Source organism: Colias croceus, chromosome 23, assembly GCF_905220415.1.
Source record: "Colias croceus chromosome 23, ilColCroc2.1".
In the NCBI taxonomy this organism is placed as follows: Eukaryota; Metazoa; Arthropoda; class Insecta; order Lepidoptera; family Pieridae; genus Colias; species Colias croceus.
In genome coordinates, this window is record NC_059559.1 from 6,800,526 (window position 1) to 6,816,738 (window position 16,213).

Below are 16,213 nucleotides of genomic sequence, written 5' to 3' on the forward strand. Positions count from 1 at the left end.
AAGGAGTATGATATATGTATATTTGTGTGTGTATATTTTCAGCTTCAGAAAGAAAAATAAAATATCTCGATTTAATGTTATCTAATAAACGTTTAATAATAATTTTTCTTATACAAAATATAGAAGGAAAAGCTTTGATTCACGTGATAATCTTGCTTCACAAGTTTATGAACATCAGAGTTTATATTATTTTCCATGGACAAAAGTACAAAATAGTAAGTAACCATTTTGTATTTAGCATATTATTTTTGAGTAACAAAAACATCATAACATTAAACGTAATAATATTAATTAATAACAGCGATATCTTTCTTGTACACGCACTTTATCACGCAAATTTTAATCAGTCTTGGACAGGTTTTAAAGATGAACTAATTTTCAAGAAACACAATTTATATTTTAGCTGATAAGAACGACGTCCTAATCTGCTAGTTGTATGAAAAAAGCCTCAATCACATCTACCCGACAAAATTTCCAAAATGTCTAACCTAAAAATCTAAATATAAAAAAGAAAACACTATCTAAATCTTTAAAAAAAATTGTCTCTTTATCCGCCTATCTTCCGAAATTCGAACAATTAAAACTCCTACATTAAAAAAATAACCCAAATTAACATAACACATTTATTTACATCTGAAACCACAGAGGGGTTACCAAGACATCTTATAACTGTATTATTTCCAGCTTGGAATCGCCATAGCGCTAAACGACCTATAAAGCTCTGTCATTTTTAACATGCTGGAAATAATACTGCTTTAAAACATCATGGGTTGGTCCGAAACTTATTTCATTGTTAGATAGCCCATTTATCGAGGAAGGCTAATATATCATCACGCTACAACGAATAGGAGCTGAGAAACAACACCCACTAGTCACTAGTCTCACATATGTTTCGTTAGATGGCGCTCCAATCGCGACCGATTAACAAACTTCAACCCGCAATGCTTACAAATCAGACAATCGCTCGAATGGTGCAACTTAAAGTGTTCGTAATACGCCGCTCCTGTAGGAAAAGTCATATTACAATCGGGACATCTATTCGCACGTTTCTCATTCCCGTGCTGACTTTGCATGTGTTGCAATCTGGCTCTCCAATTATGGAATCTCTCCGGGCACTTCGCACAACTATATCGCATACACGCTTTATCCGTTCTACAGTGTTTATCTTTCGATTCCATAGTTGGAAAGACTCTGTCACACCGTTTGCAAACCACTTCGTATTGCTGATGTTTAGAACGAACGTGTCTTAACAACCCCGTGGAAGCTACGTAGCTTTTGCCGCAAACATGGCACACGTATGTCAAGAAATGCGTTACTGTGTGTCTGTTTAGATGCAGTAAGGTCGGTACAGTTTTGTAACAGACCGCGCAAACGAAGCTGTCTTTTAGCAATCGATACGGCATCACGCCAAACTTGGCAGTCAAGTCTATCCCCATATTGTGGTCTGCCTTCAAGTGGTTCGCAATGTTCTCTATATCTTCGAAGGTCTCTGAGCAAATCCTGCACTTTAGATTCGTTAAGTCCGCTTTAATGAACTCCATTTTGGGTAAGTTATGGAAAGCCACTCGTATACTGAAGGTTTCGTGTTCGTCAGTCATGTGCCGTCTGAATTCATCTGGGTTTTCGTACAGATCGTGGCAGTATACGCATAATATGCACTTATCATTGACCCTAAAGGGGTACGCAGTCGTGTGCCGGATTATAATCTCCGCGTTATTCCGTACAGGGTCCTCTGTTTCCGCTAAAACAGAAAAAGACCATCTGTACTATTAGGTTATCCAGAACGGGCGTGTTTCTTGCGTCTTTCCAACGTTCAACGTGATTAATTCCGTTCCTATTAAATAGTGAAAGGATAGGGCCTAATTTTCAAAGTTCCCGTAGAACTCTGTTTAGATAAATATACTTACTAGAGATACTAGAATACCATGACATGTTTGAGTGATACAATCATCATTATTTTACTGTCATGCAAAGATGACGCACTTTTTGCCTAAATATCCTTGCCTAACAGAGAAATTACTTAGCAAATGAATCTCCAAAACAAGCCATACTTCTGATAATATTAAAAGTGTGTTCAGTACGTGCAGCCAAAATTTATAGAGGCAAATGAACAATAGTCACATTAACTCCTTCGCATTAGACATTATTATATACCTATCATGATCTTTCGATTGTCCTCGGTCAAATGCGAAATAAATAACGACAATACATCATAAGCCTGTACTAGTAAGTTGCACGTAGATTTTTACAATAAAGAGAATATAAATTCTGATTATATATAAAGTTATTTGTTCAAAGACATACTTGAACTTTTGCATATGAGATTTAATATTGGTCAAAATTCTTAGTTTTTCCATACATATCCAAGCAGCCATGTGCTTCATAATTTCAGAATACGCATATTTCATATTTATGGTCGAATATAGTTTATATGTTATCTATGCTCCATAGATAATATAAATTTCAATTATATGTATAGTTTTATTTGCGTTAATTCGCTCCAAGTATAGTTTATATATAGTTTAAATAGTTCATCGATTTATATAATATAGTGTGATGGAAATTAAATATATTAAAAAATCAAATAGCGATATGAAATTACGCTTATCAGAAAAATGGTGACGATTTCTGCGTTAAACTGTTAAATAATTCAATGTGACCAGATTCAGCTATAATATTCCAAAAAGAACAAAATATTTTTCGAGCTTTAATCATATTTTGAACAAACTAAACTTTATTAGAAAATATTATTCACGTTATTAGTTAGATTCTGTGCCCTGCCAAATATTTAAAAAAATACTTCGAAACACACACTTTAACGTTTTATACTAAGGCTGGTTGCAGAGCTTGACCGACCATCAGTGCGTAAGTCAGTCGCGCTTGTCATATGTATGGAAATTCATAAAACCGTTCATAGCTAGACCGACCATACGCACGCGTATTGTCATGCGCATTAGTGTCATAGTCATACAATTATTGATGCGTATCGTCAGGACCGACGGTACTCACTGACGGTCGGTCAAGCTCTGCAACCAGCCTAAGAAAAATTCTAATAGATAAAATAAACGAAAAACTGATGAATAATGAACTATATTTACACCCGCGGCTTCGCCCGCGTTTTCAAAGAAAAACCCGCTTAGTTCCCATCCCCGTGGGATTTCCGTGATAAAACCTATCCTATGTGTTAAACCAAGTTACCCTCTATGTGTGTGCTAAATTTTATTGTAATCGGTTCAGTAGTATTTGCGTGAAAGAGTAACAAACACACACACATCCTCATAAACTTTCGTATTTATAATATTAGTAGGATTTTGATATACTTTTCCCAAATATCTTTCTTTACAAAAATCGTCAACAATTTTTCTTTAACCACCAAATTTTCGTAATTTCATCTCACTATTAGCAAAACACTACGCAGTTTTTTGGACAATATTGTGTATCGATGTTTGATTGATAAAACTAACCAATCAGAATTCATCGATTTTTATAAATTTTAACTTAAGTAATACTCGAATATACAAAGGGTGTAGTATATTTCTTAATATTCACAGATAAAATACACTTATATTATTTTTACTTTCCGCCCCACACTTTGCTCACATGACTTATATTCATGAAAATTTTCAACCAAACTAATAGTAAAATACTAATATTACAAAGCTGAAGAGTTTGTTTGTTTGAACACGCTAATCTCGGGAACTACTGGTCCGATTTGAAAAATTCTTTCGGTGTTAGATAGCCCATTTATCGAGGAAGGCTATAGGCTGTATATCATCATGCTAAGACCAACAGGAGCGGAGCACTGCGGATAAAACCGCGGAGCACAGCTACCTAGTGCACACTAAAAGTTTTGCGTTTCTAGCCACCCATAAATGTTTGAATTTTGAATGTTATATTTTTTTAACCTATGAAGTCTCATAAGTTGAGGAAAAAAAAATTTGGCTGAAAGCTCGTGTCAATTTTTTTTTATCTCAAGTTGAAGTTCGTTGTCCGTAGCAAAAACGGAACTAACACGAAACAATTTTAGGGCGATGATTTTTGATGATTTTAAAAGTTCGCTTTCTCCGAAAGCTTGCACTGCTCGCCTTCAAAATACTTTTGGGAGGGAAGCACCTTATTTGAGCACTGTAAGGCATTGATATGCTGAATTTCATCGCGGCCGTGTTTCTCTTCATGATGAAATTCGTGAAGGTCGACCCTCAACTGCGATCACGGAGGAAAATATGGCTACCATCAGACGACTAATTTAAGAAAATTGCCATATCACTTATTAGGATATTCGAGGACATTTGGGGATTGATATGAGACAAATTCAGAAAATTTTACATGAACATTTCAAAGTTAGGAAGATTGGTTGCCGGTGAATTGCTCCCAAACTCACTCCATAACAAAAACGACATCGAGTAGATTGGTGTTAAGAAATGCTATTAAAGTACAATTACGGACATTCTAATGCCGTGTATAATATCGTGACAGGATATGAAATATGTATATATGGTTATATTCCAGAAAGAAAACACCAATATTCTTTGTGGGTGTTTGAAAGTGACAGCAAACCAACCAAATAGAGGCAGGCGAGAAGGGTTGGCAAACAAATGATTGCATTATTTTTCTCTAAGACGAATCCTGTCTGCACTATCCCACTTGAGTAACAAAAGACTGTTAATGCCGAGTGGTACACCACTATTTTTTTGCCCAATGTCTTAGAAAAAATAAGAGAAAAGCGACCTAGAAGTCGCATCTTGTTGCACCATGACAGTGCTTCGGCGCACACCGCGAACAAAACAAAGTCATTTTTGGCTACTGAAAACATAGAGCACGTGACTCATGCCGCACGCAGTCCTAACCTAGCACCTTGCGATTTCTTCCTTTTCCCACAAATCTATGATTCAATGAGTGGTTCGACATTTACGAGGCCAGAAGAGGCCGTGGTTGCTTTCAAACAGCACGCAGAAAACATACCCTCGGACCAATGGTCCTCATGTTTCCAGAAATGGTTTGAACGGATGAAAAAGTGTTTTAAATGTAGCGGAGAATACTTTAAAAAGTAGTAAATATAATATTGGACAAATAAATTGTTTTGTTTATTAGTTACGCAAAACTTTCAGTGTGGCCCACGTAGTATTGGATAACAGACACAAACTTTTACTATAACATACTGAAGACTTTTTTAAAATGTAGTCTACAGACTTGCCTGTCTTTAAATGCCCTAACAATATCCACCCATGTCGAAATCTCTTAGCAAATAAAAAAAACATTTTAAGGCATTGTCCAAAAAACTCAAACAGTGTGGACACATTTCTCACACGCAATATCACACAAAAACGAGTAAATTAAAAAAAAAATGATTTGTTTGTGTACTGAAGACTTTTTAAAACAGTTTTAAGATTTAAAATCTATTCATACCTTGTAAATAATCTTGAAATGGTTTTTAGATTACAAAAATATTTTACATAAACAAAGAGCTTATTTTTACTTGCTATACTTAATATATATTATATTATACTTAATATACTTAATTCAAAAATACATAAAAGCCATTTGGAGATTATTTGCAAGATATGTACTTTAAAAATCATATAAAATGTACTTAGAAATAATATTTATTATGAAGCACGTGAAGCATTTTATTTTATGTTTTTACAAAAATCATAAATTAGAAGAAAAATCGGTCCAGTACATTTCAATTTAGAACAGATAACACTAAAATTTTAATGTCACTTTGACACATAGGTATTAGACAGATTAAAAAAAGTCTATGTTATCTATGGTAAAACATTATTTAAATGTGTCCACACTCAAAGCATACTAAAAAATACACACATTATCATACATTCTGCTTGTATTTGATTGTCTTCAATAAAGTTCTTAATTAAAAATGAATTAGCATCAATTTAATTTCCCTATATATTTCCTTATCCTTTTTTGGTGCAAAACTACAACATTTTATATATATAAGGTAATGAATAACAAATTCTAAACAACCATATACAATTTTATCTGCCATGGTGGATTACGTATTTCACATAAAGTAAAAAATAACATGTATTAAGAATTTATGTATCAAATAAATATTTAATAAATAAATAAATATTTCTGGAAAATTTTCACACATGGCACGATCTGATCAAATACTAAGCTTTCGCTTGTGTTATGAAAACCAGATGGCTGGTAAACATACATGTATAATTTTAAATAAATACTTATATAGATAATTAACACCCAGACACGGAGCAAACATCTATGTTCATCACACAAATATTTGCCCCGGATGGGGATTGAACCCACGACATCTGGAAGGCAGGGTCACTACCAACCAAGCCAACCGACCAGTCAAAAATCAAAAATCTAATATCCTATACTCCTCTGAAATAACTTGACCAATACTCATGTAATTTTGAGTGCCTATTCGGAGACTCGGCTAACATCTTTTTTTCATAAGCCATAAGAGTAAGGCAGAACAACTTTTGCTGGGACAGCTAGTAGGTCTAAAACAAATCCTTTCCTATACCCTATTGAGACCTATCTCCATAGAGCATTAGTGATACAAGCAGAATGTATGACAATTCTAATAACTTGGTTAAAGTTGTTTGGAATTTATTTATTAAAAGAAATCCTTTTTTAATTAGAAAATGATTGAAAAATCTTTTGTGATGTTCCTTCATCTTTACTTATGTTATAAAGCTGAAGTTTGTTTGTTTGAATGCACTAATATCAGGAACTACTGGTCCGATTTAATAAATTCTTTCGGTGTTACATAACCCATTTATCGAGGAAGGTTATAGGCTATATATAATTACACTAAGACCAACAGGAGCCGAGCAATGCGGGTAAAACCGCTGTGCACAGCTAGTGTTAAAATAAATTCCAAACACCCCCAACCGAGTTAAACAAACAAAAAAACAATCTCACCTTTCTTCTTCCTCTCCGGCTTAGTTTTACTAGCGCTAGGTTTGACTTCCTTCACTTTCCGTTTTGCGGGGCTGCTTTTCGTTTTAGACGCTTTCCGTTTTACCGCTTTAGCGTTATCCAATAGGTCCATAACATCGACCGACTCCTTTTTGGGCACTTTCGTCGCTAAATTCATTAGGGGCTGGTCGTCGACTGGAAAATGGTGTTCAATTGTAGAATCACTAAATAGTATAAAGCAAATTAGCATCCCGCCTCTGTCCTAATGTCTGTGTGTATGTATGTTTACATGTGTAAAACTGTGCAAAGTATATTAATGCAGTTTAGATATCAGAGATTGATGATAAATCCATACTAATATTATAAATGCAAAAGTAACTCTGTCTGTCTGTCTGTTACTCAATCACGCCTAAACTACTGAACCAATTTGCATGAAATTTGGTATGGAGATATTTTGATACCCTGAGAAAGGACATAGGCCACCTTTTATTGCGAAATATGTACCACGGGCGAAGCCGGGGCGGACCATTAGTTAATAATAATTTTTCTGGAAATCAACAAATCAAAGAGTCTATTTTTCTTGAAAGATAGTGAGTGATTCGAGAGGAATGTTTAGTATAAATGTAGTATGTTTTGTTTCGGACAAGGATCGGTCATTATGAATTTGTCAATTCTGTTATATCCATTAATCTACACTAATATTATAAAGATGAAAACTTTGTTTGTTTGTTTGATTGTAATGAATAGGCTCATAAACTACTGGACCGATTTTAAAAATTCTTTCACCATTCGAAAGCTACATTATCCCTGAGTAATATAGGCTCTATATTATCACGCTAAGACCAACAGGAGCGGGGCCACGCGTGTAAAACCGCGCGGCACAGCTAGTAAAATTTATAAAATCATTAATGCATTTATTTTGTATCTAAAATCTAGAAAACTCGGGTCATTATACAAGAAAATATTCAAATGCTTAAGAAAATATATATTTCCTCTATTAAAGCTATTTTGTAAAGTAAAAAGCAATCATACAAGCCTTTCAATAGTACTTACGATCATCATCATCATCAAGGAACTCGGGGGCATCGGCAAAATCATCATCATCATAACTGTTTTCTTTTTCCTGTTTCACTTTCTCCACTTTTACCGAATCTTTGTCCGTTATGTCCATTGGTACTGTAAATAATAAATATTAATTACTTCAATAATATATTATTCTTCTAAATTCTATGGCTATTGTAGAAAGAAAATGCATAACTGTACTTAGATTTTATTTTATTTTACTTAATGGGCTTTATGTTTTTTTTTTTTAATTCATTGTTTTTTTTTGAATGAATATAATGTGCATGAGCATAACACTGAGGGGTCCAGGGTTTGATTCCTGGTGGAGACGAAGAAAAAAAATTTTTCGGTCCGGCAGGACACAGAAGGTTGATCACCTACTTGTCCCAAAAGAAAATCGATCAGTGAAACAGATGTATAATGCATCTACCCAATACCCCACAAGGGGACATGGGGCTTCACTTTATAGCATGTAGTCTCGATACTCACTCTCAATATCCACAGCGCTGGCGGGATTGAAACACTGCAGGAACGTCTGTTCGCACTCCTTGACCTGCCGCTTGAAGTCAGCCGCATCTCGGAGACGAGATATACACGGCTCGCATATCAGCCGACTGTGGCTGTTCGGCGTGCCGGACCGCGCATAGGATACCTGGTCAAATAATAAAAGATTTAGGAATTAGATTTTAACGGATTTAAAACGCGATTTATTCGTTATATTATTATCCTATCGCGAATAAATCGTGTTTAAAATCTTTAATTTCTAAATGTATAATACTTGCGTAAAATCAATCATAAGAAAATACTACAGATATTTTTTCTTTAAACAATTAAACGAATGTACATTTTCTCCATTGCTATCTGATATTTTCGATTTTTTTGAGATTATTTATGAGTGTGAGAATACTAAAAAAACTAATCTTATTCCCCTTAAGTAAAATTGAAAATCAATATTTTTAGTTAGACTGGTGATATTGTATTTTAAATCGTAAGTACAATAATTCAAAGAGGCAAAGGAAGGATAGTTTTCGGATATATTATTCAAATCCGAGCTTCCGAAAACCCTGTTTAATTAGTCAATAACTAACCATTATCTTAAAATACAATCGCTTTCCTAATAGGTATTAAAGAAAAAAAAAAACAAGATTCGAGAAAATTGTATTGATTTTATTATCCAACCAAAGAAATAGCACCTATTGCCCTTTCATCTAACATAAACTCAAAACACTTTTCGATTGGTCGGATTATCGCATTCTTTAGAAAATGGACGCTTAGAAGACGCTCTGATTATATCAATAAAACAAAACTTACAGTTAAATCGAATGTTTCTGAAAGCATTTCAGCGTAAACTTCTCTCTTTCCCATCCAAAAATATTCAGTTGAAATGTCTTTATAACAGCCCTCGGAGAGGCAACATCGGCACACAGTGGGCCCCGGTCGCCACTCATTACTTTTTCCATCCATTTTTTATGTTATTTTAAGATTTAATACAATTAACACTATTCACATACTATTTTTAACATCTAACTAAGCATTTTGCAATCACTTTTAACTAATGCTTATCCTATTTCTTGTATAACTTGATTTTTTCATTTGACTACAATAACTAGACGCCATTGATACAATCGTAGACGCCAAACGAATAACGATTCAGAAATCAGACATCAATGTTGCCCGATCAATTATCTGAAAACTCCTTGAAAACTCCTTTATCGTTCTCAAAAATAAAATAACAACATAGTTTTCTTTATTTCGTGTAACTCTCCATCGTCTATCAGTTTACAGCTACTTATTCTATAAAAAATGTATATTAAATTAGAAATTTTTTTTATTTTCAATATCTGTTTTTCGATAAATTCGACAATTTTCGATAAAGGTCTTCAGAGAAATATAAATTGTTCAATAAAACTTAAGATTGGAGACAGATTAGGAAATTAAATTGAATTTATTTTCCCTAAAATAAGCTAAAGATTGTAAGTTGACAACATTGAACAATCTCATAATGTTGCCAGTTATCTAAATGCACAGTCACAGATTATAAGTGTATATTAATTTATATAAATCATGGAACTATAGTCATACTGGAACCCAAACTCCTAAGAATAAATAAAAAACTGATAGAATGACCGCAAGTAACCCCTGTTTTCCCCATAGGGTAGCCAGTGTGATTGTAAATTTTTCCCCTATTGACGTGCATTAAAAATCGACTGTCAGTATAATAGGTCTATATGACAAAAATCATTAATAAAATCCACTAAAAAAATGAAATTTAAACGAGATTCATGCAAGTTTGCTTTTCCATTGAAATAACAAAGGTTTACAACTTTTAAAATGGATTGCTTATCGAGCACGCTCATAATTTTTTTCCCATATTTTGAATTATGTTATGAAAATCGTTGCGCGGCAGCCCCAATTCTAGGTGTCAAATAATCAGTGTTGCCAGTTTGGTGATTTTGTCGCTAGATTTAGTGATTTTTAGAGGCTACATGGTGAAATTTTGGAAAAAATATCACTAAAAAAATATCTGGTGATTTTTAATGATATTTTCAAAATCTGCCATATTTTTCTTTTTTCTCTATTATACGCCAAATACAACGCATATGATCGTTTTATTTCTTTCTTTTTGGAATAAATAATTAATGTACCTATTATTTATTTAACATATTTAAATAAATAAATACGTTTACAATTAATTTATTAATAAGGTTTTTTTATATGTTAAATAAGAGGTAAATACGAGAAATTAGTCAACAAACTTTTTGATATCTTGATACAGCTACATATATTAATGATTTTGTGAGGTAAATAATCACTCATAAAATGTTACTAAATGCCCACGCGCCCTTGAAGACGGGAATCCCCACGCCAGAGTGTAGACCTACTCTATTCTCTTCATAAGAAACCAACTAAAAATAATGAAGAAAACCTGTAGCTATGAGCTCCCGAGCGATGTGATCTCTGCTGTTGGCAGAAATTTGAAATACTCAAAAATTGATCCATCTCAACCGTCTACATCAGTGGATCCGTCACCGTGTCAAGATGACGAAGAAATACCAAACGAAGTATTTAATGTGGATTTCTAACCTAACGTTTTGATTTACTTAAGTAAAATTGTTTTTTAAATACTTATGTTGCTTTTTAACTTGTCACTAAGATTAATAATTATTATTGTTATGATTAAAATTATGTTCCTTAACAAATAACTTGTAATTTTATTTAATACTTAACCCTTGATAAAATTAATTAGTTAGTGAATTTTGGAGATTTTTTTAGGTTAAAATATGAAGAAATCTAGAGATTTTTTTTTATTAAGCTGGAGATTTTTTTTTCTGTGTGCTGGCAACACTGCAAATAATGTTAACTGCAAAATGGCGGATGTTTATATTCATTTCGTGAGTTTGTTCTTGTATTTTGGAATTATTCTGAGCCAAAATTAATAGAAATGATTGTAAATATATTATGCGCGGTTGCAAAAGTGAGTGGCAGCCAGGATGTGATATTATATTTCATTCGTAAGTACAAAAAACCATCCATAAACTACGCTTCATGTAAAATTGTAGTTTAGTAATATTTCTACTTTAATTGTTGTTAAATCTGGAATAATAGATCGAAGTTGTGATTATAATGTTAATTTCGATTAGGTTTTTTCCATTTAACATCGTTATTTGCTTATTATTAAATGTTTCATGATTGTAGTAAATATTAGACTAGGGTGTCCATACTTTATAAAATTGTGTATATAATATATTTCGGTACGCTATTTTATATGAGGTAAAATAAAAGGAGAAGTCTTTCTCCACTGGCTACGTCTTAATTGGCGTGACAGTTAATGGTATAAAAACGTTGTTTACTACTTTTATATAATGATATATTGTAAAATCAAAAACTCAAAGTACATAATATATAGTACCTACCTACTGAAATAGAAGCACTAGACAACAGCACAAATTTTGTGTTTTCTGTATCTAAATGACATTTTTTTATATTTTGCAAATAATCTTCTTTTCTCTTTACAGGTTTCCGTCCAATCTAGCGGAACGTAATACATGGCTAAATAGCTAAATATAGTAGAATTAAAAATATCCTGTTTTGAAAAAGCGAAGATATTATACAACATTCATTTTAAACCCGCACTTGGACAGTGCGGTGGATGTGGCCTGTAACCTCATAGGAGGCCATGTCCCAGCAGTGGGAACGTAATATATACGTCACGGGAAATAAAATGTATGGGAGGGTTTAAAGTTACATTTTAAGATATTTCTTGTTATATTAAAAAAAGTTATTATTGTTATTTTACTCATTAGGTACGTAAAGTTTCATATCGATATCAGTTTAAAGTTTTTTGATACCTGCAATAGTTACGGAATAATCACCTGTGTAATCGTTAAGTGTGCACTTAACGATTACACCCTGAATATAGCATATATTTTGTTTTTTATTGTATGATAGGGAAGCGCAAGACCACGATCTCATATTTCAAGTACTCTTAAAACTATTTAAATACTAAAGGCCCTAAAGGGTATGGAATAATAAAAATATTTTCAGTGAACCGATTTCGTTATTTTTTATTGTTATTGTATCTTATAATTTGCAAATTTGTAAAGGCAGTTGGCATTGTAATGATAAATAAATATTATTAAAACACATTGATCTTTTACTTCATTAATTCTTAAATCTAGTATTACAGTAAAATTTTAATACGAATAAAATTGATGTATCCATAATCTTTTCCTTAATATCCTGAATTTTTTATCTTTATACTCACCCCACGGAAATATAGCTATACTATATATCTGTGGCATCTGGGAGAAACCTGTTAACTCCATTTTTGGCAAAATTTTGTTAGATACATGTTTGATAAGTACAGAAAGCGCAGATTTTTTTGATCCAGGCGTGATATCTCTACGACCACGGGAAGCAGGTGAAAAAAATGGTACACTCCTGTTAAATCCAAGATTTTTTGCTACAATCAAGATATATTATAATTATCATTAATATATCATAGTAACTTTTGATGCCAAACCTGATAACTAATATAACAAGTACATAAATGTTAATTCCAAGCTTTATGCCTATGGACTAAAACTTGTTAAGTCCCAGTTACCGCGTATGTACCAAAAACATGAGATACCTACATGTTAATTATTGAAACTTATCAGATTTGGATTTATATTTCCAATTTGGTACATATAACGGTGACTACTAAATAAAAAAAATACAGTGTTATTTTAATTCTTATTTTTGACAGAAATTATTTATACAGATTATTTATACATATTACAGAAACTTATTGTACCTAAATATCTATTTATTTTCATTAATATTAATTATATTTTCAAAATAACCACCTTTAGCTTTATTACAAAGGCTAACGTTTCCTGAAGTTTTCGACGATTTTCCGTAGCTCCTCTTCAGATATTTTGTTCCACTCACGAGTAAGTGTTCCAGCCTTCAGCGCGTCTACACTTCTGTGTGAAGTTGCACAGGCCCTCGCCTCTAGAATTGACCATACGCTATAATCCATTTATAATTATAGAGGGCGTTCCTTGGAACTTATGAACTCTGGGAAATGGTCCATACACCACTGCTGCACATTTGAGGCCCTGTGAGATGGAGCAGAGTCCTGTTGAAAAGTCCACGGTTGGTCGCCAAAGTGCTGCTGGCTCCAACGAAGATCTACACTCTCCAAAATATCGCGTCGGTATATTTCTTGATTCATTTTCACGAAACGAATTTTTTACGAAAACGAGAGGAGGTTTTCCTGTTGAGCAAATTCCACGGCAAACCATGACTGCATCAGGTTTTTACCGATGGGGGATAATTGATGTGGCTCCAGGACTACTAGAAAAACTCTATCATTTTGGAGGGTATGAGACTGTTCAATCGGAAAAATTTCTTCATCTGTGAAAAAAATATTTTTCCACGCTCCACCAGCGGAGCGCACTTTCAGTAAGCGACATCTTTCAAGGCGTATTTTTTTATCTTTATCATCCAAATCGCTGCGCTTTTCGCAGCTTGTATGCTGTTAACTTGAGCTCATTTTTAACAACTCGTTGCAACGTTGAATGACTTACACCTAAATCTCAAGCCATTTTTATTACCTTGGCTTGTGGATTGCGGGTCAATCTTTATTTGACGATATGTCGAAGCCTAGGCATCTTCACAGTTCTTTTTCTGACTCTTCCCGGAAGATCACCAAGATGGCCAAGCTCATCGTAGCGTTTAATAGCAGAAGAAACTAACTGCCGACTGATACCGAGAAGTCGCAGTATCTCGCACTGCCGCTTACCAGCCTCATATAAGGATATTATTGCAAACAATTACTATTTCTAATTTATTCTATTCACAAATAACTTTAAGTTGGCGCCAAATCATGTGAAAATAATTATTAAAAAATAAAAGCAACGCAGCAAGTCCCATTTTTTAAATTTATTATTTTCAAATTTGTCAACGTAATTTAGAACCACCCTGTATATTACCTGTTATCTTTTGTATTGCATTGGCTCAAAAATCTACCCTCAAAGAAATCCACCACAAGTTTCTCGTGCCAGGTCACACTCATTTAGAGTGTGACGGTGATCATGCGTTGATAGAAAGATTTGTTAAAGAGTACAACCCGAATATTGCAGTTCCTCAGGATTGGATGAATGGTATAAAAATGACAAGCAAAAATTTCTCGGTGAAATTTATGACACAAACCGAATTTTACGGTTTTTCGAAACTACTGACTAAAAATTTTGTCAAAAAAAATATTGACACTTCAAAACAATCTTTTGCTTGGAATAGTATTTTCTGGCTAAAATTTGAAAAAAAAATCAGAGGAAGTAAGTTTTAAGTATTCATTGGAGAAATCAGAGCCTTTTAGGACATTTTCAATGAAAAGAAGAGGAAGGCAAAGTATTTGTTTAGAAACATTACGCCCTGAACAGGCATATTATGTCGGAGGATTGGCGATTGAATTTGAAACCAAAAAGTTTAAAGATTTAATGGATCTTATGCAATTCATTGATCCAGTTTATCGCGATTTCTATTCTAATTTAAACCAATCAGCTTCTGTTTTGGAAAACTACTCAGATAGCGAAGAAGATTATGATTAGTATCCAAATGAGTGATTCTTTTGTTTTGGTATTTATTTGATATGTGCCTTTATTTAAATTTTTCGTTGCATGTACACTCATGTTAAATCCATACTTTTATTAAAATTAGCCATAAGAGTGATTCCATTGTGAAATTAACTTATAAATAAAGAAATATAACAAAAATAACGTAAAATTGTTTTAATTAAATGAATAGCAATGAAATAATCATTATTTTTATTTTGCTCATTTTGAGATAAGTCCATTCCACTGCCATATTTTTTTTTGGTTAAAATCTGATAAGTCACATTATTCGCTAAACTACTGCGTCAATTTTGTAAACTGTACAAGCAAAAAAAGGGAGGGAAAATGATATTTCATTATAATATGACATAATTCATTTATATCTTATATCCGATTTTTAGCAGCCAATAATATGTTAAATTGCTTCTCCTGAAAATTTAACTTTTTGGAGTTAACAGGTGTCTCCCAGATACCACAGATATATTTCCATGACTCATCCTAGCTAGAAAGAGACGGAGGGGAAACGATAATTTTCAAGGTCAAATTTCTTGACTGCACTTTTTCTTTGGGAGTGTGGGTTCCAGTATGTATATAGTTCCGTGATATAAATACTTTAAAACGGCTGGTCCGGGAGCCAGCAACAGATTTTAAGACCAAGTTCCTCTTAAGCGGTAATTAGTAAAATGCATCAAAGTACCTATAGTATTATGAAGCCTCGTGAACGTCAGCTGGAGCTCGGTTGGGGGGAAGAGCGGTTGTAGCCTCCCACGCACATAGGAAAAAAAATACATTCATTCATTTCCTCTCAGCTAAAAATTTGTCAAATTTTAGCTAACCCAATATCTCAGCGAAAAAAAATAATCAGCTGGTTACAACATGGTGTATTATACGTCAGCTGGTGTCTCGAACATGAAAAAAAAAAATTATTTTCCGTGATTTCCTCTCAAACAAAAATTTACCTGATAATAGCTATGTAACTGTGGATAAATATATAGGTCAGCTGGCTGTATCTTGGTGGAAAAACCGTCAGCTGATACTTTGAAAGTTATTACATAGGAGTTAGACAGAAGCATCTATTGCCAATTTATATGCATCTACTGACTAGGTTTTCCTCCACTTATTGCTAGCTGATTTTTTTTATT

The 16,213-nt window shown here is 33.3% G+C and overlaps 1 protein-coding gene across 13 annotated transcripts in view; it reads right to left on the minus strand.

The window, feature by feature from the left end:
- The window catches only part of LOC123702347 (zinc finger protein 181-like), a 37,621-nt gene extending 27,656 nt beyond the window's left edge, over positions 1-9,965 (minus strand). For 2 of the 13 annotated variants that reach the window (XM_045650068.1, XM_045650069.1), the window contains exons 1-4: positions 9,283-9,955; positions 8,461-8,623; positions 7,963-8,085; positions 6,913-7,104 (exon numbers count right to left, since the gene is read on the minus strand). In XM_045650068.1, the coding sequence (XP_045506024.1) occupies positions 6,913-7,104; positions 7,963-8,085; positions 8,461-8,623; positions 9,283-9,435 (631 nt within the window). In that variant the 5' untranslated portion in view covers positions 9,436-9,955. Of the gene's footprint in view, positions 1-411; positions 1,742-6,912; positions 7,105-7,962; positions 8,086-8,460; positions 8,624-9,282 lie in introns of those variants that run through there. The other 11 variants (XM_045650071.1, XM_045650073.1, XM_045650080.1 and 8 more) reach the window with 10 other exon arrangements.
- Positions 9,966-16,213: the final 6,248 nt, after the last annotated feature.